Here is a 27724-nt window from a genome sequence, read left to right on the forward strand (position 1 = left end):
TCTATGTCAGTTTATTTTGTCACGAATCTGTCACAATACCATTTAAATATAGTTTTTCTTGTGCTTAATGCAACTCCCAGACACGTGAAACTTTCTACTGTATCAATATGTTCCTCTTATTTAACTGTGCATCTGTTTTCCCTAGCTCTTGCCTGTGCTAGCTTTCTGTCTTTTGAATATTTATTTATAGTCCGGTCTCTTTTGCCCCTGTTTGTAATTGTGAATATATTTTGGCCACCTCTTCTGATCAGCGATACATAATGCTGATGCCATCGGCAACATTTTGAGAAGTTCGAGCAACATTACTTTTCGGAGAGGAAAATAACGTTAAAGAAGCGTCTTATTAAATGTATTAAGACACAATATAAGATTTAAAAAGTAAATGAGAAAGACATTAATAATTGAGTCTAACGTCAACCCACCTTCGTAAGAAACCTCAAAAATTAGTTGAACCAAAAAGTGGCTTATGAACAATAATTCTGTTGTAAATTATTGCTATAGTTTTTGATATTTTTTTTCATATAATAATTACTTCGTACCCACCAGTATATATAAACAACAACGACATAAATGATAAATAAAAAATAATCAAATAATAAAAAAACGAATAAATTCATCTCATATTGATAAACACACCAAGAAAAAAAAAAAACAAAATAAAATGTCATGCTTTATTTATTACTAAACTTGTTTTATTTATCTACAAAGTAAAAAAATAACACAAAAAATATGTAATTTCTAATGTCAAAATAAAAATATTACATCCCTTTAGTCAGTTCCACTTTACCCTATTTTCGCATTTATTTTTTTCTCAATTACAATTCCGTCATATACATTTGAACATCGCTAGAAAATATTGTCTGCTTTCTGCCTTTTAAAAATATTGCTTATTTTTTTGTCTACATTGAGAAGAAAAATATCTTTATGTAAAGAGATATGTTTTTTACATTATATCCAAATATTGCGCCAAAAATGGGAAGTTACGAGAATTCAGCAAAGAAGTATACATGAAGTACATAATTTTGAAGATCCAAAAGTTGTTGGTAATAATTTTTGCTTTCTAAAGTCTGCATGTAATCCAAAAAATGTGCCATAACTATACAAAATATTAAGGTACGAGTATACATATATGTGACAATACTTAGAAACGAATACCATTGTGTAACAGAGCAATGCGATATCGTTGCCAAATAAACAATTTGTGCGTTGTATTTACTGTCGGACTTTTAATGTTGCTTTAAAGCAACAGTGAAAGTTCGGTGCTTTAAACCAATGTGTTGCCACTGTTCAACAGAAAATCGACAAGCAACAATACGATTTGTTCTTACGGTGTCCTAATTTTTATGTTGCTTTGAGGCAACATTAAAAGTTTTCTGCTTGAAAGCAAAGTTTTGACACTGTTCAACAGAAAACCAACAATAAACGATACTCTCTGTTCTTACGGCATCTTAATTTTAATGTTGCTTTGAAGCAACATTAAAATTTTTTTGCTTTAAAGCAAAGTTTAATAGAAAACAAACAATCAACGATACGGTCTGTTCTTACGACGTTATAATACATTGCCAAATTACACATTAGTCTTGGTTCAATAAATTGTTGCATTTTCTGCACGCACCTTAATAAATATATGCTTTATTACGTGCAAGCAATTAACTCTTCAAACATTACTTGATAGAGAGGATAAGAGTAGATTGCAAAACGCAGGACAAAGACAAACACCACCGCTATGTCTTTGATCTCAGTTTTTGTAGCCAGATACTTCATGTATACGTTCCAAAAAATAACGAAGCAACAAATTATAGCTGTAGTTTTGAGTCGATTGCCTATAAATTGTTAAGGTCGACTGCATATGAGAAAACACGTAGTCAGTTTAAATCGTTACAGGATAATAGTGCTAATTAAGACATTGGTGAATTGAGCAAGTTCGTGCATACTGAATATATGGTTTCTTTAAAGATTTTAGAAGATATACAGACCAAAAGTACGAATGAGGTATCAAATTCCCTCTACTATACATTGTGCCGAGTCAATTGGCTGTGAGTTTCGACGGTAGCGCTCCTCACGGTTTGAAACTTGTATTTTTCTGATAACATTGGTATATGTGAAATACACAAAACGAGAAAAACAGATATTTATCTATAAAAACACAAATTATGAACTGAAATATTATTGTAACCTGATTACTGAACGAATACACAGAATTAATAGTAAAAGTAATTATGTTTTTTTTTATTTTATTATAATTTTAATATTTAATATATAAATTCGTGCGACTGGATGACTGCTTACGCAAGAGGCCATTTAGAAAAAGAAGAAGTTTATGTGAAATTTAGAGGTTACCTCTGTTTTTATTGGCTGTGGATTTCGTCGGTAGCGCTCTCTCGCGGTTTGAACCTTATACTTTTCTGATAAAATTGTTCAAATTCAATACACAAAACTGCCACTAACAGCGCTGGCGAAAGCTGTCAAATACCTTCTACTCATCGGCTCATAGCGAATAGACACTTATTATGTTTCTTTAACAATTTCTTAATCAGCGTGACGCATTGATTTCATCTCTCACTTCCTGTCTTCCTGCCTCTGTCCTGTCTCAAGGATTTTCGCAGGATTTCGGCCTAACAACTCTTTTATAGATCATGTGAACACTTTAACAATAATTTTGGAATAGGCAACGGAAAAAATGTGGGAAATTTTTTAAATTTTATAGACTTTGAAAAAACCTGATTCGATTAACCGCAACATGATGTGGAATATACTGAAACACTACGGATTATCAGACAAAGGAATATATTAGGATAATAAGGCTCCTTTACGACCAATATACTGCTAGAGTTGAGCACGAAGGTGAACTATCCAAACAAATTAATTTTAATAAAGGAGTAACACAGGGATACGTTCTGTCACCTACGCTGTTCATAGTAATAATAGATTGGATAATGAAGCAGACCAAAAATAAAAACAGGACTACAATGGCGAATATTAAACAACTTAGAGGACCTACAATTTGCTGACGACATATGCCTCATAACATCAAATAAACAACATAATGCAAAATAAAACAACCAGATTAAAAAACATAGCAAAAACTGTTGGATTAAAAATAAACACTAAGGAAACGCATATAGGTACTCTCAAGCAAAAAAACCAATGACGGATATACATACCTGGAGGATAAACAAAATGGAAGAAGTAGAAGAGTTATGCTATCTGGGTAGTCTAGTAAATGCAACAGGTGGCATAGAAAAAGACATACCGCTTTCAACACATTACGCAAGGTGCCTCGACAAGTGTTAGTAAAAAAAAAACGAAACTGCGCCTTTTCCAGACAAATGTGAAACCAGTCTTAGTATATGGAGCCGATACATGGAAATATAGCAAGAAACTTTTTCAAAAGATGCAATCCTTTGTGAACAGATGAATTTCCGACGAATAATATTGAAAGCATTTTGACCAAATAAAATCACAAACGAAGAACTGTGGTGAATAACGAACGAGGAAAAAATAGAAATTACATGAGATGGAGAGGTTACGGAAGCACAGACTACCAGGTAAAAGAAAACAAGAAAGACCATTAGCCACATGGAAGAGAATGATAGAAAAAAAACTTAGATAAGTTAATTAATTTAACATGGAACGAAGCAAAAAATATTGCAAGGAACAGAAGAGAGTGGAGAAAATTAATCAATAATATTTGACGGGACTCAAGCAATAATGCGTGAGGCTAGCAACCTTGCCATCAAATCTTTTGCTTTTGCTACTGAAACACTGATGTACCCTTTGCTCCACTATGGAGCTATATGATTTTATTATTATTATTATTATGGGGCTATTATTATTATGGAGCTTTTAATAAGTTGTTTTCTCATTCAACAAAACGTAGAGTTGTACATGAAGTTGAGTGAGGATTGTTAAAGAAATACAAAGTGTTATACAGTACTCAAAAATTAGTGCTAAAGATCAATCTAATGTACCGAGTATTTTAAAGGTTGCCTTGTAGTTGTCTACCTACAGTTACAAGAGTTGATCTATTCACGCAAGTCAAGTAGTTAATAAATTACTATCGAATTGCTCTCTTTGTGTAGAAAATGATAGAGAGATCTTTTGAATCACTCGTGTTGTCTCATTTGCCTGACCCGACCGTAGTAAGCTAATACCTTTACAATGTGTGCAAGTTTCCTAATATAATTTTTAATACGTTTTCAATTTTATTATAAAATGAAGGTATTTTCGTATATACAATTGATCAGGGAATAAGAATCGTCTGTAGGAAGGAAACAGTTGTGATGACAGGGTCGTGTCGTATATATTCCTCTAATTTGCACCAGCTTCGAGCAACTGGTACAGTATTGTGCCAGTTTCGAGGAACTGGTACAGTATTGTACCAGCTTCAACTGGTACAGTATTTGTGCAATTCTGGTTACTGCATTGGGGTTTGAGTACAAAGCACCTACCTTTTGTTTATATGTATGGTACAAAGAAGAATTTTTTTTAACGTAGTCAACCCGTTTAATTATTTAAATACAAAATAATCGATTCAATTCCTTGTTGTTTCAGGAAAATATTTATCTAAAGTAAACAACTAGGATGTTTTTAATTGATGCAACATAATTCTTTTAAAATTACTAAGTTGGAATAAATAGTTTATTCATTGAGTAAAGAAGATCCTAAAATACCAGCCATTTTTCTACGTTATAATCTATGATACAAACTAATGAAAAGAAAATAAATATGTTAGGATATTAAAGAACCAATACAAAACTTGTACCTATTCTCAATAATTTAAAGAAGGTAAATATACAAATATAGCAACAAAAAGGTAAATACATAACCAAAAACAAGATACTGTCCAAAAAGACTAGCACAATTCTTCGATAGAGCAAAAATTAGATAGACAGAAGAGATCTCACTGTTCAGAACATATCAGTATGTTGGAAGAAGAAGTGTGTGTCAAAACATTAGGTGGCGAATAAATGGTGGACAGTCAACATAGAGGAAATAAGAAGAGGATACATTGAACTGAGAAGATACGTCACTAGAGCAAAAAAAAAGAACCAAACGGTATACGAAGAGGCAGAGAGGTCAAAATTTTTGCAAAGGAGAAGATTAAGCAATGAAAAGGTACTGGAAAGAAATGTGCTTTACCCAGCTTGAAAATGATAATCTGGGGTGTTGCTTACCAGATAGTTATCAATATTCTGCAGAAGAAGAGCTATTCCGACAGAGAGAGATAAAGAAGTTCGAAGAGACTACTCTACAGAGGAGCTGATGGAGATGGGTAAACCACTAAAGGCCTGGAGAGCACCTGGACTCGACATAGTTTTACGAAAAATTGTAAAGATAGTCGTAGAGGAAAAAGCACCATGCGAGAAAGAAATTATAAATGACCCCCCGAGCGTATCTCAAAATAAGATCGACTTAGAGCAAAACAAAAATAAAAAAGTAAGTTGTAGATGAAGTTTTCGATGTTCACAAACAAATCATCCCGAAGATTATAGCACGAGCAATATAGTTGGCATTTAGGACCTTCTCTTGCTCTAAAATTTCATCCAAAATATTTTAACTAACACTCAACATTGTAAAAAATTAGAGAAAAATACTGCGCAGATATTTTCAAATAAGGCCAGAAGAAATAGAAATCTAAACCTAAGAAGATAAAAGTAATAATTACCTACAAATACTAAGAATATTCTAAATCAACGATTTGTTTAAATATATTTACCTAATGGTAGGTTGTCAATGATTTAATTCGTAAAAGTAACAGGAATTAGGATTCAAAATCTAATATCACTAATAAATAAGTTAAAAAATATGTAATCACAAAATTGCTATGAAGGATTATTTGCAAAAAATCGACTACTACAGCCGTGACGTCATAGTAGAAGTTTGAGTTTAGAAATTATTTCAAATAAACTGCCGTAACCCACAACACGTGTTTTAATATATTTATTTCTTAAATTTGTTGTTAATGTGGGCGTTCGTGCTCATTTTCTATAAAATAACCATAGCAAAGACGTATCAATAGCGCTATTAGTTTCTTTTAGTTATTTTCCTCGTCTTCTTGGCATATGTCGTATAATATTTATACGTCATACGTCTTTGGTATGTATAATTGGTATATACCAATGAAATATGACGTATAGTGTACGTCATATGTCAAGAGTACCAGAAAAATGGCCGCGATAAATAGCCCTATAAACAAGTACGATTTGTTTATGTTATTGCTGAGTTGTTGACAAGTGAAGTACCTTTTAGTAATTTTTTAAGCATAAAAACGTTTGAGGTTAGGATTGTAGACTTAATATTTACAAAATGTGTAGTATAGGAATAAAGTTGAAATAATATGTCATGGGTTTTTAGCTGTTATTACAATTTTGTTTGTTTGTTATTACTATTTTGGTGACGTCGGACTTTAGCAGTCGATTTTTACAAACACAAAAGATATTTTTATTAAACTTCTATTAGTAACCTTTAAATTCTTAATCGATATCGATTTTTTCTTATGCAATATATATTTGAATTCCTCCTAATCAATAGATATATTTATATTCTTCCTCTGTATAACCGCAGTCGATTTTTTTTACATTACCAAATATAATAATAAGTTGTCGTCACCTAGAAACGATGCAGCGCAAAAACAGTGACGGGAGTACCCAAAAACCGGGTTTGTGAAGTCTCTAGTATCCATTACAAATTTGTTGAGCACCTAAATGATTAAAGCTAAACTTAATATTAGTCCTAATATTGCACATTCTAGCGAAGTGTCCATTTCACTTATTGCTTTAACAAAATAAAAAACAGATTACAGCAACCTGACAAGAATTCGATGCATTTCGTATGATAATTTGTACCGTTAAGGCTTGAGAAGTTTTTTATGTAATTGTATTTATACAAAACAAAATTTAGATAAGTTTCAAGTTATATACATAGTGCCCCAAACGTTTTTACAGCGCTTTCCAAGAAAATGTCAACATTTTGTATTAAGTAAAGATAATCCAAAAGTATGGCCAATGAAATTAAAGTAAACTCTGCATAAATAACGGCGAAAGAAGAAGAAAAATACATTTAAAAGCTCAGGACATATCCACTGAACAACAACATCAACGTTTTCAGCTTCATCAAACCAAAACAGCTATACAAGAACAAAAATAGTTGATGTGACATATGACAGATAAACGAAGACTTGAAGAAAATACTTCTAACCTCACATAACCTAAGAAATGTCTACACTACCAATTTATTGACCAAATCAAACAATTATCTTTATTATTTTATGTAACTGTCATGAGACGAGGGAGTCAGATACACACTGGACCTGTATGGGTAATATAGAGTGAAAACCTCCACCGAGGAGATAAATGACGTCGAGAAAAATCCCCTTTTCTTTGGATCGAAGGCGTTGGAGAATATGCGAGGAAGTTGGAGTCAGAAGGTGGCGAACAGTGGCTCTGGATAGACCTCTTTGGAGACAGATAGTGTAACCTCGCGAAGCCGTATATCTATTAGAAAGAGCTTCTATAGTGTATGTTAGATTCTCTATTGTATATTAACTTGTATGATAAAAATCTCAGACTAAAATATAATGCCAAAAATATAATCCATGAACAAACATCCAGAAATGGATTCCTATGTAAAGGAGTCACACATGTGTTTGTGTTCATCCCCATGCTGTTTAACCACTAGTTGAAACTGCTGTTCAAGAAAGCCCTGAAAAAATTTTTACAGCTCTAAAAATGAATGAAGTAAAAAGTCCTAGTATAACCCACGCACATACCTACCCTTTTGCTAGTTATACAGACAGATGCTTACAGGAAGCCTTAGATGGACTTGTCAATAATTCGAAATAGGTAAACATTGACAAGACAAAGCCAATGTAAGGGTAACCCAAAACAAGCAAAATACCTTGTAAAACCTTGCTAAATGTTACGTTTGGTCTGTTTTACTCTAAGGAGTTAAAACATGGACTCAAAAAAATCAGAAGTCTGAATAAGTTAAAGCCATTGTGAAAAAATGTGGGTGTATCGGTGAATTTTGAAAATTACCTGAAAAGCGCAACAAAGAGATAAAGAAGAAAATAAAGAAGCCCTAAATAGATTAAACGTAGAGAAACAACTACTGACTAAGATTAAAATCAAAACTGCTCATGGTACTGTATCCGGAGTCTGGGCAGATTTATAATTATAACAAATCTTACAGCCTAAGTCAATAAACAACTGTTTCAGGCTAATGATTTTGCTTTGGTGGCCCGTATTGATGAAATCATGAAGACCCCAAAACAAAAAGAATCATTTATACAGCTAGCCAAGCGGCAGATGACAGGGTCACTGAAATGGTGACTAGACATTGTTGTTTTAGAACACACTTATACAAACTAGGTAAGGTAAATGAACCATGGTGCAGAAAGTGCTAAATGGAAGAAGAGAGTGCCATACACATACTCTGCCATATAAGCGAATGAACCATGGTACAGAAAATGCTAAATGGAAAAAGAGACTGCCATACAGATTCTATGCCATATATGTAAGTGAATGAACCATGTTGCAGAAAATGCGAAATGGAAGAAGATACTGCCATACACATCCTATGCCATTACAATATGCCAAGTGATATAAGGCACGAATTCACTGGTCAACTGAGGATTGAATCAAAAGAGAGCCTAAAACTACCAATAAGGAAACTGTTGGTCTTCTTTAAGACCACAGTACTTATTACATTTAATGGAAAAATCAAGATATGTCCTGGTCGTATAACATTAGATAGAACTAGGCTTTGAATAACTCATCAGAACAGCCTAATACAAAGACATGTTGATGACTATATTCTTAAATGAAGGAGACGACGAAAAAATCAATCTTTTCTTTAAAAATTTTTACTGGGAAGAGAAACTTAGCGATAAGAACGAACCACACTGATTTCTCAACAATAATTCAAATACGTTCAAAAGTTTCCTAGTTAAATGCTGTAAACAACTGGGTCGCTCAGTATGAAATATGTATATTATGTAAAAAATTATTATATACATTCTTTAGTTAGCTGTATTACAGAACTGTAGAAGAGTACTGTTATTTCCTGTATGTTTTCCTATTAATAATGTGCTCAGTTCAAAGAGTTTATTGCTAAAAATAAAAACATGTCATTCGTTCAGTTATCACACGAATTTGATCGAGTCCCTGAACAGTTGCTGTCCAATCTCGCACGCACTAATGCAGTGTATGGCCAGTTCAATGGTGGTCCGTGCGCAGAATGAGTGCAGCTGTGGCAACAGTGAGCACCGGCATCTGGCACAGTTGATCTGACAACACTGAACACTAGTGCGTGGAGTGCCGTCATTGTAGGCTGGATTCCTTGTGGAAAGTGTCAGATTTATGGAAAGATATCCTTCCGTTGTTTTCGCTGCTCCTGAACAACGACATGTCCTGCGAGGCGAAGTTGTTCTCTGATTTGGGTCTTGGTAGGGATAGTTTCTGCAGGTTCCATCCTAGCTCTCGGAGGTCTCGGTCGCTGGAGTGGAGGCGCGCTACAGATTCGTTTGACATATTTACATGGTCTGCTTCCGCAGCTAGAGCGTTGACAACGGCGTTTATGGTCTTACTTTCGCTACCTAAGTCTTCTTCTCGATGGGCGAGGAGGTTTGGGTTTTTGCCTATTTTGTTCAGCCTGCACACAGAAAAATTTATTACGAATATATGGTAGATGTTGGAGAACTAGTATCAAACTTAGGTAGTAAGTGAATACGTAGATTTTTTAAAACATAAAACTTATTTAGACTATTGTTTTTACGTATAGAAATAAAATCATTGTGTTAAGAATCTACAAGTACTTTTTTCTTGTAGTTATTTACGTTTGTCGTACATTTATAAATGGCTAGATTACTATACTGAAGATAATGTCACTGAAATGATTACAAAAGCGGATACAATTGGCACATTCCACACAAAAGCACATCGAATATTAATCTACAATATAAAACATGGTTATATAATATAGGAAATATAATTATACAGTGTGAACCAAGTGTTTGGAAACTTAATTGAAATTTTTGATGTTTGTGATGTTACTAGATTTATCATTTTCCTGATAGCATTGGTCACTTTGATTTTTTAAATACAGCATCCTGTATACTGTACCTTTATTAAAATCTCCGCTTCAATATAGTCCGTTCTTTAACGGTAAAATATTGCAAAACCTCTAAATTTTAAAGAACCGCTTGGATTGACATGAAATTTGGCATACACATAGCTAACAAGTCAAAGAAAAAAAGTGATATTGTGCCGATATGTGCTTTTGCCCTGGGGGTGCTTTTCACCCCTTCTTGTGGGTGAAAAATATTCGTCCAAAGAAAGTCAGGAAATCGATAAACTGGCTAATTTTAAGTAACTTTTGTTCTATAGAGTTTTTTCACTAAGTCAATACTTTTCAAGTTATTTGGCAGTGAATATGTTCATTTTTTCAACAAAATAACCACGCTTTTAGACGGTTAATCGCAAATCACTCAAAAGTATTTTGTCGAAAAAACATTCGTAGCAAAAATATAGCCTGTGAAAATTTTTAAAAAAATGGTGTATATATCACGTCTCTACACCTAGTAGAAGCAGAGTTATAGCTAATGAAAAATAGGTTCATATTCGTCAAATTCCAAATGGAATACTTTAACGTGAAATAACCAAAAATGAAGCACATTTCGGGGAAAACTTATTACAACTTATTTAAAGTGTTTAAAAAAGCTTATTTTTGTTAAAAAAAAAAATTCTAGCATCAAAATTAAACAAGTTACGCTCAAAATAAAGTTAGTCCCTTTTGGTTTTGGTAAAAAAATCGAGAAAATCACCCCCTAATTAGTATCTTAAATGAACTTAATCGTTACGACTTCACAAGTTTCTTGACTCGTGTATATTAGACTACAGGCCCATGTCCAAAATGGATGGGTCATATGAACCACAAGGTGACGTATATAGGACGATATAAGAGCATAAAATAATAAGATTCAGCACTATGCCGTCACTTGTAAGCAGTCCAACTGAGTCCTGGTGAGAATTCAAAAGTGCAGGTAGAGTGGGTACATTTTGGTCATATATTTTTGTACGGCATTTTTACCATCGATAGATCCATGAAAAATAATAAGAAAGCGCGCAGTGCCGTACAAAAATGGCGAGCCACAAAGTTGGTAAATTTTTTTGATTTTCTGACAATTTCCAGGGTAAATTTGGTCATTTGATTCTGTACGGCATCAGTTTCATACTGTTTCAATACAACTTTTAATCCATTATTCCGAAACGCCGTACAAAAATCACGTGACAAGTGGAAAAAATCGAGGGTTGCAATCCCCTCTCTTTCCGTGGTCTGGGGGGTGATTTGAGACAACATAAAATTAATTTATTTTGAAAGTATTTTATGCATAGATAACATTATTTTACATGCCGTACATTTTCGTTGGTCCAAAGGTTTGTAGGAAAAAAAAGCTCAAGGAAAAATCCACAGAATGAAATGTACGAAAAATCCATATAACGAAATGTAAGGTGAAATTTATGACGATATTTTTTTATACGGCATTTAGATAGTTCGTTTGTACTTAATGCAATAATTTATAAAAAGTTAACGCCGTACAAATCTGAAAGTTCATATTGATAAAAAAGTAATAAAAATATTAAATAAATATAGTTTACGTATATATCGCTTAAGGAGCAACGTTATGTTACGACGTGTAGCATTTGTAGGCATATATCTACACCTGTGTGCTAAGTAGTCGTTTTCTAGTAGTAATTTTTCTAAAAAATAGTAGTTGTTTTATTTATTCACATCATTACAATGAAACAAATCAATTATATACATGTAACAATAATGTTTGAAGTATATATTAAAAGTATACAAAACTGTTGATACTGGGATTTACAGTTTCAATTCTAGGATATTATATACCTACACACCCTTTCACTTCTGTTAGACGTCATAATGATTTTATCATATTATCAATAAATTGTTCTCTTCAAAAATAGTTATGTTAATACCGTACAGTATCAAATGACCACAAAGTACTACCTTTAAAATGGTAGCGTCATTATCATCAACCTAAAAGATATGGTATGCATTAAAATGTACGGCATCATTTTTTCCTAATTTATTTATCTTAATAATATTTAAAACAAAGGATAAATGTATAAAATTGCTATATTTTATTAATCTATGAATATTTAAACTTTGGCAATATTTTAAAAAAATTCTGTTTTTGTATTTCTCTATAATTTTTTTTAGAACAGTTTCTTTTGAACGGCAATACTACATAACAATTGTATTTTACAATATATTGTTAAAGAAAAAGTTGCCGTACAGAGTCAAATGATTTTTTTAGCTTTATAAATCAAGTATACCATGAAATTAACATAAGCATTAATATACATTCAAATGAACAATAATTTTTTGACGGCATTATTTTTAATAGTACTTTTGAGTGCTAGATAATGTTTTGGAACCGAAGCCGTACTTTTTCAAATCACTCCCCGGACCACGGAAAGAGAGGGGATTGCAACCCTCGATTTTTTTCCCTTGTCGCATGATTTTTGTACGGCGTTGCGGAATAATGGATTAGAAGTTGTATTAAAACAGCATGAAACTGATGCCGTACAGGATCAAATGACCAAATTTACCCAGGAAATTTTCAGAAAATCAAAAAAATTGACAAACTTTGTGGCTCGCCATTTTTGGACGGCACTGCGCGCTTTCTTATTATTTTTCATGGATCTATCGATGGTAAAAATGCCGTACAAAAATATATGACCAAAATGTACCCACTCTACCTGCACTTTTGAATTCTTACCAGCACTCAGTTGGACTGCTTACAAGTGACGGCATAGTGCTGAATCTTATTATTTTATGCTCTTATATCGTCCTATATACGTTACCTGGTGGTTCATATGACCCATCCATTTTGGACATGGGCCTGTAGTCTATATATTGTTTATATGATCTGTAAGTTTCATCGGTTCAAAGTCCTTATTATTGAAAGGGCTGTAGTTAAAAGGGGTTGAACGAGTCACTGATCACGAATGTATGCAAATTTCGAAACACCAAATCTCAATCAATTTTTGTCTAACAGAAAAACAAAAATACATGATATTCAGAAAAGCAAATCTGACTTTTTTTGTTTTTCGAGATTTTTGGTATCTCTAACAATTTTTAAGTTATTCTGAAAAAAAGCATATTTTTGAAAATTGAAAATTTGAAACCAAATTTTTTCAAAAATAAGCACTTTAAATCGATGAAACTTACAGATCACATAAACACAACATAAGTAAAATAATTTGTGGAGCGGTAACGATTAATTTCATTAAGTTGCTAATTAGGGGGTGGTCTTCTCGATTTTTTTTTTGCAAAAACAAAAGGGACCAACTTTATTTTGAGCGTAACTTGCTTAAATTTAAAGCTAGAAACTTTTTGTAAAAACAGAAATAAAGCTTTTTTTAAAAACTTTAAAAAAGTTATAATGGGTTTTTCCCAAAAAGTGCTTAATTTTTTGGATATTTTACGTCGAAATATTCTACTTGAAATTTGGTGAACATGAATCTATTTTTCATTGGCTATAACTCTGGTTCTGCGAGATCCAGAGACCTAACGCGTACACCATTTTTTTTTACTTTTTTATAGGCTATATTTTTGCTAAGAACGTTTTTTTGACAAAATACTAACTTTTTGAGATATTTGCGAGAAACCGTCTAAAAATGTGGTTATTTTTTTGAAAAATGAAAATATTCACTCGCAAATAACTCAAAAAGTGTTGACTTGGTGAAAAAGCTCTATAGAACAAAAGTTACTTAAAATTAGTCAGCTTACCCATTTCCGGACTTATTTTGGACATATATTTTTTCACACCCAAGAGGGGGTGAAAGTCACCCCCAAGGCAAAAGCACACATCGGCACAATATCACTTTTTTTCTTTGACATGTAAGCTATACGTATGCCAAATTTCATGTCAATCCAAGCGGTTCTTTATTTAGAGCAAAAACCTTGAAAGAATGGACTAATACCAGTTCAGCCGTATACAATACTTTCGATTTTATGTAGTTAGAAATATCTTAAAATGATAAAACCAAAGCCTAGAAACGTCTAATTCTCTCAGCTCTGCAAAACTTCATCATCACATAGCGCTACAACCCTGGTTGTGTCTTGGCTGACTGTACAACTTTTTTCCAATTTGTTCTGTCTTCCATCAACCAAGGGTCAAATGGAATCTTCATTTTCCGGATTTCGTCGTTGGATGTTATCTCTCCATCGCATTCAGAGACGTCCGAGTGATCTTTTGCCTGTAGGAACCTCCTCCCATACCAGTCTTACAAGTCTTTCGTTATGATGTCTGTGCACGTGGCCTGCCCATCTTAATTGCTGTGATTTAATTTCTAGGACAATATCAGCGTTATTGTAGAGTGCTTTTCATTCGATATTGGCTCTGATCCTATACTGGTTTGTGGTAATGTCGTAGTGAGGTCCGAAAATTTTTTTTAAGTATTTTTCGTTCAAAACGTCTGTGCTCTTCGTCGTTTGCTTTGGTCATGGTCCTCGTTTCGCATCCATATGTTGCCGCAAAACTTGCTGGTTTAGTTTTATAAATTCTGCTTTTGAAGTATCCTCAACAAAATTAATCTTCAGGTTTCAAATCGGGTAAACGAGGAGGCCATTCAATACTACCTAAATTACCAATTCATCATTGGGGAAATGTCTGATCTAAATCTAAATCTAAACAGCACCGTCTTACTGAAACCATATTTCATTAAAATTTTCTCTACTTGTTTTTCAGGGCAGGTACCATTCCGTTTCTAAGTTGCATTTTTATAACGGCCCAATTAACGGAGTATCCACTATACCCGATCATACATTTAGTTTTTGTGGCAACTTATAAAACCAGTAAATACATAGAAATATATAGATACAGAAACATGCGTTACCGCTGACACTACTGCCCTAAAAAAGCAAACAAATGTGAACATTGTGAAATTGTAATTCAGTGTTTTAATATTATCCAACTAAATTTATTATGTTTAAATGATATAAAATATATGAATACTAAGAATTAAATCTAATTTTGAAAAGAAAATTAAATGAGATAATAACACAAAAATTATTTTCTCTACAAAAGGTAGGTAGGTACTACTTTACTGGTAACAACAATCGTTCCACAAAATCATAAAAAATTATATTGATATCAAGAAAAAAGTTCTTGTATTCTTTTTCTCATGATCATCTTTCAGTGCGTCACAGTTTTTCGATTTCTCTCTAACGCATTAAATTGTATGTGACAGAAAAAAAGGCACGTCTGGGAATACTTCGGTAATTATTCTAGTTCGGTGATTATTCTAGTTGTCGATAGATGGCGCCATAATCAAAAAAGAATTATTTATTAAATAAAATAATAATATTATCAATATAATCTGTACAATTTATAAGACTATACAAATGAAAGAAAATACCATTTTATAAATGCAATAGACACAATTGATTTGGTTTTATTCCAAATTGAAAATAAAATTTGACAACTGTCAGATTTAACTAAAATGTCACGTTAGAATAAATGTCATAAATGTGTATTATCACGGACTTACCTTTTTTTCTATAATTTGTGACGCACTGAAAAATGTTCATGAAAAGGAGAATAGTCAATATACCGTTTTAAATAAATAATATTATAGAAGTAGAATCCAGAGTGTGGATCAACAAATAAAATATTTAAAAAAATTTATATGTAAGTTAAAGAGATTGGGATACTTAAGTCTACGATACGGTTAGCACTTGAGGAACCTGGCTGAATAATCACGATCTATCCATCTGTTTATTAAGGTGACACAGTAGCGATCAACAGGTAGCCAAAACGCGTTCCAAGATTGCGGCTATAATTTTGAATATTTTTTCGAGATATTTGGCACACGTAATAAAGAATGGCGGTACAGAGCCCAATTTGAAAAATATATTAATATGTGGAAATTACTCTGTAATTAAATAAAATATTAAAAAACGAGCCTGTACCGCCATTAAGAAGAACAAAAAAATACACTTTCTTCAAATAAACTTTTTTATCCGATGCCTAGATTTTGTGTCATTTTGGAACTACTAAAATTTTTTATTTCATTAGTACTTAGTTCCAAAATGACACAAACTCTAGGCATCGGATAAAAAAGTTTATTTGAAGAAAGTGTATTTTTTGTTCTTCTTAATGGCGGTACAGGATCGTTTTTTTAATATTGTATTTAATTACAGAGTAATTTCCACATAATATATTTTTCAAATTGGGCTCTGTACCGCCATTCTTTATTATATTACGAATACGTGTGCCAAATATCTCAAAAAAATATTCAAAATTACAGCCGCAATCTTGGAACGCATTTTCGCTACCTGTTGATCGCTACTGTTTCCTCTTAACGTGAAATTCACACTGGGATTGCAGTACGGTTAAGATAGAAATGCGCATTCAGTGTTGCCACAGTTCCTATGCGACGCTCTTGAGAGAGCAATCAACAACTGGTGAAGACCGACAACCCTGTGCGTTTATTCCCATTAGAAATGTATTGCCCTATCTTAGCCGTACTGCATTCTCGGTGTGAATTTCTCTTTAGACTGAGATATCCAATATTAAGGCCTCTCCTTTGCTAATCCATCTTTGTCTATCTCGAGCCACTGCTATATTGAATAGCTGTTAAATGGAATCATGATGATGATCAACTAAAAAAAAAATACAAATTTTTTTTCAGAAAAGATCCAAGGGGGCATTAATTTAACGGAAGCCCAGCTTGATCTTGGCCTCTGTATAGTCTGGACGAACTATGGACCGAAGAGCGTATACAAAATACAAAAATACAGAAGCAGAGAAAAGAGCTTCACGATACTTTAAAAAATAAACGGCTTAACCACAATGAAGAAATTGATTTGTGATTTGAGTACTTGCGGTTTAGGGAGAGATGTTTCTGTAAAATGAGACCCTCAAAAGTACACTCCTGGTTACGGGTTGTTGCGCAAGGACTCCTCCATTTATAAATGTATGGGTTCGAAACATTTCTGTAAGGGGTTGATAGTACCTTTGTCTTTACGAAGCCTGGATTGTAGATTTTGTGATTACAATGGAAAAGGTTTATGTATATAATGTTGAACTAATTGACGAAATCTAGAATATATAAAGATACAGTCTACTGCAAATTAATCCAAAAACCAACCCCCTCTGTGGCTTAGTGGTAAGAGCGCCTACCCTTGGATCGAAAGGTCCGAATGGTCGTGAGTTCGAATCCCACCTGGGTAGAGAATTTTTCGTTTATTATAAATTAATAAATGAAAATAATTTCTGTCCTTGTGGGATCGGTATTCTCCGGAGGGACCGCAGTCGTTCGGATACAATTAGCGTCTCTTTGCAAAGACCATGACGTCGACTTTGCAAAGTAACAAGACATATACTCAACAACACACACACACACACACACTACAAATTACACTAGATACCTAATTGGAAAAATCCACTGTACCATGCCAATGGAAATTAGTTTTCGAGGCATTCTAAATAAAAAAAATCCTAAAACCAACTAGGTACTATTATATAAGTAGTTTAAGATTTTCGAGCCTTATCTGCATAATTCTTCTAACATTTTTAGAGAAGGTACATTTTGTTTTTCTAACTAAGTAAATAATGTTGAACCACACTCTATATTCAATATGAAAATTATAAATAAATATTATGCAAATATATCCTTTTCTTGGCCGCAGCCAAAGTTTTTTGGTCTTGGACGATGCCGTTTTTCTAATCATTTATATCCAGCTTCTTCAGTAGTGTTATTGATAAGGTAATTCACGATACATTGACGTGTAATTAAATTATCAACCCTTCTTCTTTTTCATTACAGTTCCCAAGAAGCAACATTACGATGAACAAAAAAGACACGGCCCAAATCTACAAATCTAATAAAAAAATTGAAAATTTTTGTAAATATTAATACAGTTACAGTCAACATTCATACTGTTTCTTTAGGTATGTTATATATTAATGTCTACCTATACAATTTGATCATAGTTCAAGAAAATCATATAAACCGCAAATAAACCAATAAGCATTTGATGTGCTTGAGAAAATGATTCTGTGTAAGTGTGTGTGTTAACAGATTTGAAAAATTGATCAGAAATTATTTTTATAGTGCAACAAACAATTCTGTCTCGTTTATCTGTTCTGGCCTACGGCAGTCTATCTAACCTACTTCACTAGTTTTTTTTTCTTTAGTCTTTTTAGACAAGTAAGGATCTGTGAAAAAACGTCTAATTTTGGATGTGAGAGGTGGCATTCGGATTTTTGCAGATAAAGTTAGGTGACACCTTCAGTAATAATAATTGACTTATGCTCCTTCTCAAATATTCCCGGAACATTAATAAAAAAATTAAAATATTTAAAAATTTCGAAAAACGTCGATTTTTTTCTGCTTTCTTTGCTTATAACTTTAAAACGATTCGTTTTGGAACAAAGTCGTATAGAAATAAAATAAAGATAATTGAATTTTGTATGATATACGACTGGGCAAAAATGTCTTAACGCATTACCTTTTCTGCAATATAGCAATAAATACAAAATAAGGGTGCAAATTACGCCTGTTGTTATTCAATGATTTTAACCACTTTGGTGGCACTTAGAAGCTTAGTAATTCACTTAGGAAATTCTTTATAACATACTTAAACCGTGTACCAAATTTCATTAAAATCGACCTAATAGATTTTGCATAATAAATTTGCAATCTAAATGTTTTTAAAAAAGTTCAAATTTTTTAAAATCTTTCTGAACAAAAAGTAGACCATTTAGAAGTTGTCTAATTTTTTTACATATAAAGAGGTGCTCTACCTATCTAATACACTTTACATAATTAAAATCGGATTATTTAAGGGGCCTCAGAAATGTTTTAAACTTATAAACAATTTTTTGGCTTATAAACAAATAGCTTTGTTTAATAATAAAAAAATTAATTTTTAGCAATGCAAATAATTAAAACCGGTATAATTTGACTTAAACTTTCAAATGATGTCAGCAGAATTGCTATTTTATTTTTTAATCAAAAGTTATTCGCGTTCAAAAATTGCAATTTTTCGAATTTTTGAAAGTTCCACTGCGTTTATCTCGAAAACTATGCACCCTACGAAAAAACTTGTAAGAACATTTTTTGCTTAGAATTACCCAAGAAATACAAAAAAATATTTTATTTTTCGAAAAATCGATGTTATGTAATTCCTCAAGTTCTTTGTTTATAACAATCTTATCGACATCCGGATCAACTGTTACCCAAAAAAATCGTGTTCTACGGGTCAAAAAATACATAAAAATCTTGGGTAAGTCCATCTAAATAAAGGAGCCCGTAGCATACCCTCCTGGCCACAGGACTAATTTGTTTATAAGCCAAAAAATTGTTTATAAATTTAAAACATTGCTGAGGCTGATTAAACAATCCGATTTTAATTCTGTAAAGTGCATTAGATATGTGAAGTGCTTCTTTATATGTAAAAAAATTGACAAATCTTTGTATGTTCTAGTTTTTGTTGTGCAAGATTTTAAAAAATTTTAATTATTTAAAAAAAGTTTAGATTGCAAAATTATTATTCAAAATCTAGTAAGTCAATTTTAATGAAATTTGGTGTACGGTTTTAGCACATTACAAAAATTTTCTAAGCGAATTAGGAAGGTTCCAAGTGTAACCTAAGTGATGGAAAATCATTGAATAAGGACAGGCTTGTTTTGCCCCCTTATTTTATATTTATTGCTATTTTGCAGCAAGGGTGATAAATTAAGACATTTTTAACCAATCTCATCTGATAGAAAATTTAATTATCTTTGTTTTATTCCTACACGACTTTGTTCCAAAATGAATCGTTTTAAAGTTATAAGCAAAAAAAGTAGAAAAAAAAAACGAAATTTTTTGAAATTTTTAAATATTTTATTTTTTTTATTAATGTTCCGGGCATATTTGAGAAGGAGCATAAGTCAATTATTATTACTGAAGGTGTCACCTAACTTTATCCGCAAAAATCTGAATGCCACCTCTCACATCCACCCAAAAACAGATCCTTACTGGTCTATTTTCTTTCATTAACAATATTTGAATACATGAAAGTGAGATAGAAAGTGTCGAAGAGTATAATATACTCATATTATGTGTATACCTAGGTCATACGTTCAAACAGAATCAAACGTCAGAGATAACCAGAAGAATCCAAATGACTTGGGCATCAGTAGCAAGACTCAGCGTTTTGCTGAAAACCAAAAAGATACCAATAAATCTAAAAAAAGGCTATTCAACAATTGTATTCTACCAATTCTTCCCATTATGACGTATAGAATGGAGACGATGACACTTACAGAGCTATCAGGTAATAGATTAAGAACAACACAGACGACCAGGGCCGCCGAGAGGGATAAGCGGGCGCTGGTAAAAAGTGAATGGCGGGCCCCCGGCAAAAAGTGAAGAGCGAAAAAAATTGTTTAATTTTTACAGAAATGAAATTATTAATAATAATAAACATTTCCAATATAAATTTTATCAAATTTTGATTATATTTATAACGGTGAAAATATTTATAATACAGGTGCTTTTGGAATTTTTTGATTGGCAAAAATGTCTCTAATTTTCGAAAAATCGCATGATATTGCCAAATAATTTTCAATTCACAAACTTGATAGGTAGCTAACCGATCCTGTTTCATTGTAGCTATCATTACCCCATAGCATTTTTTATGCGAAAAAGAAAACTAAATGATTTTTCTTCTTCTGCGACTGTCACCGGTAATATTATTAACGCAATGAATTCAAATTTGAGATGTTTAATTTTATTAAGCAAATCTATTGGAGAAAGTTGAGATTCACCAATATTATCCTTGTATATCACTCTCAAATGAAAAATTTCATCTAACAATTCTTCACTGATGTCTTCTTTATAACACTCCCGCAATACATATATTAATTTTTTTCTTAATATTGTCCTCATCTTTATATCGGAATATCCATAAAATATTAAATAGTGAATGAATTTTATTTTCCGCATTAAATCTTCTGGTTAAATTGCTTATTATATGACAATATTAAAAAATATTTCACAGCGAAATATTGCGCCGGGCTCAAAATTTTCAGTCGCATCACTACTAGGCCCGGCAAATCATCCAAAAATCTCACAGGCTTTTTGCGCCGTTTTTATTTATTTGATGTAAATTCTGGATTTATTCCATAATTCCGATGTAAGGGGCTCTTACATCGCCGGGCCCCGGTAAAATGTACCGGCTGTACTGCCCTCTCGGCGGCCCTGCAGACGACCATGGAACGAACTATTTTAAGAGTTTTTCTGGGAGAACATGTACGAAATGGGACGTACGGAGCAGGACGAAGGCGAATATGTAATGGAAAGAATTGCGCAAATTAAACGGAACTGGATATGACACATGGCATGACAAAACAACGAAAGATGGACGAGAAACATTGTACATTGAAGACCACGCGAGCACAGTTGTAGTAGAAGAAGACCACAAAACGATGACTAGAGGAGAAGAAACTAGCACCAAATAGCACAAAACAGAGAAGAGTAGAGAACTCATGGGGAGACATTTGGAGAGACTCATGGGGAGACAGGTATGCTCAGATATTCGTCACTACCTTTACGTCCGCTTGATAATAAAATTAATATAATTCTAACAATAAAACACTGAAAACGTTTGTTTCCTATACTTCCACAAAATTTATTATAACTAAGTGACTACAGCTGTTTCGGCGGAGTGCCTTTCTCAAGTGATATAGTTTACAATGTGTTTGCCTTTTTAAGTCTTCAACTGAAGAGGTTGAGGAGTGGGGAGCTGTTTGTCTCGAGTTGGTCATTCAGAATTATATCTGTATTTTTCAGTTTATTAATTTCCATAGATTCTAAAAAAGATAGCTTAAGGCCTTTATTTTGAATATGTAGAATTTGAAACTCTTCATTGAAAGAATGATTATGATCTAGAAGGTGAAGTGCGTATGTAGAAGTGTCTGTTTTTCTATTGTTGAATGCCCTTTTGTGTTCTGCTATCCGTTTGTCAAAAGTTCTGCCAGTTTGACCGATGTACGTTTTCGGACAGTCACCACAAGTTAGTTTGTACACACCACTCTGTAGTTGCTTTCTCTTTCGACTTTTATTGTTCTTAATATATTTGCTTAAGTTGTTGTTAGTTCTGAAAGCTGGTGTTATTCCTTTCTTTTTTATGTATCTGGCTATTTTTGTTGTTATCTTGCCAGTATATGTGAGAGAACAGAAGGTACTGGGTTCTTTCTGTGGTGGTGGATACACTAATTTCAGGGCTTTCTTATGGAGTTTTTGGTTTAAAATTTTGTTAACTGTTTGTTCGTTATAGCCGTTGTTTACTGCTATTTGTTTAATGATGTTTAGTTCTATCTCGAAGTTATTTTTTGTCATGGGAATTTCTGCCAGTCTATGTATCATGCTATGGTAGGCTGCTAATTTGTGTTGTGTAGGATGGGATGATGAATTGTGTATAGTTGTGTCAGTATGGGTAGGTTTATGATATACGGAGAACTCATGTTTGTTGTGTAGTCTGGAAATCGTTACATCTAGAAAGTTTATGGAGTTATTCTGTTCTGTTTCTATTGTAAACTCAATATTATTATGAAGTGAATTAATATATGATAGAAATTGGTCAAGTTGTCTGTTAGTTCCTGTAAAGCATACTAGTATAGAGATACGTGGATGATATACTAGTATGCTTTACAGGAACTAACAGACAACTTGACCAATTTCTATCATATATTAATTCACTTCATAATAATATTGAGTTTACAATAGAAACAGAACAGAATAACTCCATAAACTTTCTAGATGTAACGATTTCCAGACTACACAACAAACATGAGTTCTCCGTATATCATAAACCTACCCATACTGACACAACTATACACAATTCATCATCCCATCCTACACAACACAAATTAGCAGCCTACCATAGCATGATACATAGACTGACAGAAATTCCCATGACAAAAAATAACTTCGAGATAGAACTAAACATCATTAAACAAATAGCAGTAAACAACGGCTATAACGAACAAACAGTTAACAAAATTTTAAACCAAAAACTCCATAAGAAAGCCCTGAAATTAGTGTATCCACCACCACAGAAAGAACCCAGTACCTTCTGTTCTCTCACATATACTGGCAAGATAACAACAAAAATAGCCAGATACATAAAAAAGAAAGGAATAACACCAGCTTTCAGAACTAACAACAACTTAAGCAAATATATTAAGAACAATAAAAGTCGAAAGAGAAAGCAACTACAGAGTGGTGTGTACAAACTAACTTGTGGTGACTGTCCGAAAACGTACATCGGTCAAACTGGCAGAACTTTTGACAAACGGATAGCAGAACACAAAAGGGCATTCAACAATAGAAAAACAGACACTTCTATATACGCACTTCACCTTCTAGATCATAATCATTCTTTCAATGAAGAGTTTCAAATTCTACATATTCAAAATAAAGGCCTTAAGCTATCTTTTTTAGAATCTATGGAAATTAATAAACTGAAAAATACAGATATAATTCTGAATGACCAACTCGAGACAAACAGCTCCCCACTCCTCAACCTCTTCAGTTGAAGACTTAAAAAGGCAAACACATTGTAAACTATATCACTTGAGAAAGGCACTCCGCCGAAACAGCTGTAGTCACTTAGTTATAATAAATTTTGTGGAAGTATAGAAAACAAACGTTTTCAGTGTTTTATTGTTAGATAAAATGAACTTCCATCAAGTAACGGTCGAATCCATCAATTATTAATATAATTGCAGATACATAATATATTGACATTAATTTTCCAATTAGTATAGAATATCTACTAAGTTGTCATAAAATGGAAATATTGAAATTACTCATAAACTACTTGAAAGAAACAAATATAGTCATTTAAGTGAAATAGGTATAAATATAACAAAACTAATAAATTAAGTTAAAAATAAAATAAAAATCTGTGGCTAACGGACCTGCACCCAAGCCATTCTTTCACACACACATATATTGACATTATTGCTCAAATAATTGTTGAATTAGGTTAATAAGAAGAAAGCCAGATAATAATATATTTATGCAAATGATAAAAACTGTTGTAGATAAATAAGACAGAAATGCTTGTTGAACATTTCTTTCTGTTTCAAAATAATATAAATCAGTTATTTTGGGTCTGTTGAATAAAAAAAAGTATTTGCTTATACTTCCTTGTATTTAAGTATTTACTTAATAATAATTAAATAAAACATTAAAGAAATGACTTTATTCAATTACTATTAAGTAAATACTTAAATACTTGTAAGTAAAAGCAAATACTTCTTTTTATTAAATAGACCCAGCCTGAACTTAATTTTTTTAAGTCGCTGATCGCTTCAAATTTCAATAAATTTCTAAATTTAAAATTTTTTTGACTTAAAGGATTTTCTAAAGCCTAAAATTTAAATTTTTCATCATCTGCTTTTGTGTGTTTTTGTATCGCCTCTGTAAACTTAACAATCCGCATCACAAAAATCAACAAATAAAATTATTTTAAACAAGAATATTCGATCTGTTGGGTACAACTTTGGACTACAAAAATATAAACAATAGGTAATTGTAGAGCACAAATTTCCCAATATTTGTTATATTTTACAAAAACAATTATCTACTCTGAAGTTTGCAAATAAAATATCAGTAAATATATAACAACAAAAGTTAACTTATAATAAAATCCACAAGGAAAAAGAATTCTCTGTAGTCGGCCATATTTACATATATTAAAATGACCCTTTCGAGTTACATCACAGAAGGTTTTAGGAATAACAATTGCATTATCAGTGCAGCTTACATACCTATACTGCTCAAAGCATGTATACCGTAAGCAGCAGTGATGGTGGAATTGTTATTCTGAATAAGTTCTGTGATGTAACCCAAATGAGTCTTTTTATAATTATAAATGTTAAAATTATAATGTTATAATAACATAAAAAACAATTATATTCTATTCTTGACAGAACCGACTAGTCTGTCACCTCTCTCATTCCGTAGTCCCAGTCTATTTTCAAAAATGATGTTTTCAACTTTTGCCTTTTCTCACTTTTGCATTAAGATCTACAATTACTATTGAAATGATATTTTTATGAAAATTATTATCAACATACCAAATTGTCACCATAAGATTCAATAGCTGAATATCGAATACATTGTAAGTAATAGTCAATGGACAAAGAAGTTAGAAGAAACATTTCAGAAATCAGATCAAAGTCTATTAACAGATGAAAATAATAATGGACATCCAACGAAATAATAAGATTGATGGATCACAGATAAAAACAGAAAAATAAGAAAGCCCAGGTATAGCAAAACATCGATAAGGAAAGCAGGTTGCAGATATAATAATAAAAGGAAGGCATTATAAAAAACGCATGAAAACAAAAGAGTGTCAGAGGTATATTAATACGTGTAATATACAGAGAGAGTCTGTAAAGTGGAATAAATTCAATATCTCAAATACTATTTGTTTTTTTGGAAAATGCTCAGACCCGTCGATTAGTATTTCAAATTGTCCTTTTTGACATTCAATAATAATGTATACAGGGTGTCCCAATTTAGAGATATGACGTCATCGTCGATTTTCTTAAATGGCAACACTGTCATTTTGATAGCTAATTTGATAGGGTTTGTAAAGTTATACATAACTGCAAAATATCAAATTTTTGAAGTTATACTTCTTTACGGGCGTAATGACGGTGAAATTTTATATGGGAAAACCTAGCGACCGGGCGCATGCGCATTATAACTTTGTTCTGATTGGATGTTCAAATGACATGACAAAAATTATCCAATATGGCAGCTGTGGCACAGCTGTGGGACTGTGTTTGGTTATAATGTATGCTTGTTGCGTTTTAAAATTTGTAGGAAGAGAAACAACAAACAAAATGTTAGTTAATGGTTATACTGCCTTTTTAAATAGTTTTCATATTATATTTTTGGACTTATTTACATAGAAGAGATGATTGTTGCATGCCAATGTGAAAGCTCATCAAACTGTGCCTAGTATGAGTGCCGCAGATCTCGCTTATTCAAAGCTAAAGAATCTTTCACTGGTAAGTGTTTTATAAATAGTTGATCAAATTTTGTTATGATATTTGAACATAGCCACTTTGCACGACGCAAGTGATTGCGAAATTTATTAGTCGTTATACGGGCTCCGATACCTACCTTGAACCTACCAAAATACATAAGTAGTATGTAATACTTTTTTTTACATAATTTGATTACCATCAAAATTTCTATCAATATTCACCTAATATATTGTCTTCTTACCCTATGTTTTGTTGTATTTTTTCAATTCTAAATCATTTCAATTCAAAATCAAAATAATTTGATTTACATAAGTTAAAAATGTCAAAAGGTTAATCTGTTTAGTTAGACGATCTTCGCACATAATGACAAGCTGTCTCTGTGGCGCAGTTTTAATGCGAGTGAATCCCAATACAACGCAAATACCAGCCGCGTGGTAAGTTGGTTCGAATCCCAATAGAAACTTTTATTTTTTTATTTTTTTTATACATTTTATGATTGTAAGTATATTTATTATATAATTTTATTTTCAGAAAATACGTATTTAGTTAAAAATTTTTCCGACAATTAATGTTCAGAAATCATTTGTGGCATTTTTAATGTGTTAGTGTGTGTTTTATTTTTTTATTATTTTAATTTTTGGCACTGTTTTAATAAAAATGTTTGAGAAGTATTAAGTATAAATTAATTTAATATTTAAATAAAATATAAATAAAAAGTATATTAATTTCGTTTATAATCATATAACCATATAATAGAAGTATAACTTCTTACGTGCGTACAAAGTACACACACATTCTTTTTTATTCTCTACCATTTACAAGATAAGAGAAAATAACAAAGTTATATCTGTAATTTGGAATATATTCAATAATTAAAATACTAACTGTTTTTTTGAAAAATGCTCAGACCCGTCGATTAGTATATCAAATTGTCATTTTTGACATATAATAATAATGTATACAGGGTGTCCCAATTTAGAGATATGACGTCATCGTTGATTTTCTTAAATGGCAACACTGTCATTTTGATAGCTATTTTGATAGGGTGTGTAAAGTTATACACAACTGCAAAATTTCAAATTTGTATTCTCTACCATTTAGATGATAATAAAAAATAACAAAGTTATGAAAAAGAAGGAAGTAATCGACTAATAATTGAATTTAATTATTTCAATAAATTAAGCAAAAACTCATAATGTTGCCCTCAATTATTGTCAAATTGTCAATGGGCAACGTTATGAGCATTTTCTTAATTGAAATAAATAAATTAAATTATTATTTGATTACTTTTTGTTCTTCATAACTTTGTTATTTTTTATTATCTTGTAAATGGTAGGGAATAAAAATTTGAAATTTTTCAGATGTGTATAACTTTACACACGCTATCAAAATAGCTATCAAAATGATAGTGTTGCCATTTAAGAAAATAAACGATGACGTCATATCTCTAAATTGGGACACCCTGTATACATTATTATTATATGTCAAAAATGACAATTTGATATACTAATCGACGGGTCTGAGCATTTTTCAAAAAAACAGTTAGTATTTTAATTATTGAATATATTCCAAATTACAGATATAACTTTGTTATTTTCTCTTATCTTGTAAATGGAAGAGAATAAA

General features: G+C 32.0%; 1 protein-coding gene across 2 annotated transcripts in view; it reads right to left on the reverse strand.

The window, feature by feature from the left end:
- Nucleotides 1–657: 657 nt before the first annotated feature.
- LOC114325370 (potassium/sodium hyperpolarization-activated cyclic nucleotide-gated channel 2) overlaps nucleotides 658–27724 on the reverse strand; it is a 571529-nt gene continuing 544462 nt past the window's right edge. For both annotated transcript variants that reach the window (XM_050653526.1, XM_050653525.1), the window contains one exon: nucleotides 658–9654. In XM_050653526.1, the coding sequence (XP_050509483.1) occupies nucleotides 9324–9654 (331 nt within the window). In that variant the 3' untranslated portion in view covers nucleotides 658–9323. The remainder of the gene's footprint in view (nucleotides 9655–27724) is intronic.

This window comes from Diabrotica virgifera, chromosome 6, assembly GCF_917563875.1.
Source record: "Diabrotica virgifera virgifera chromosome 6, PGI_DIABVI_V3a".
NCBI lineage: Eukaryota > Metazoa > Arthropoda > Insecta > Coleoptera > Chrysomelidae > Diabrotica > Diabrotica virgifera.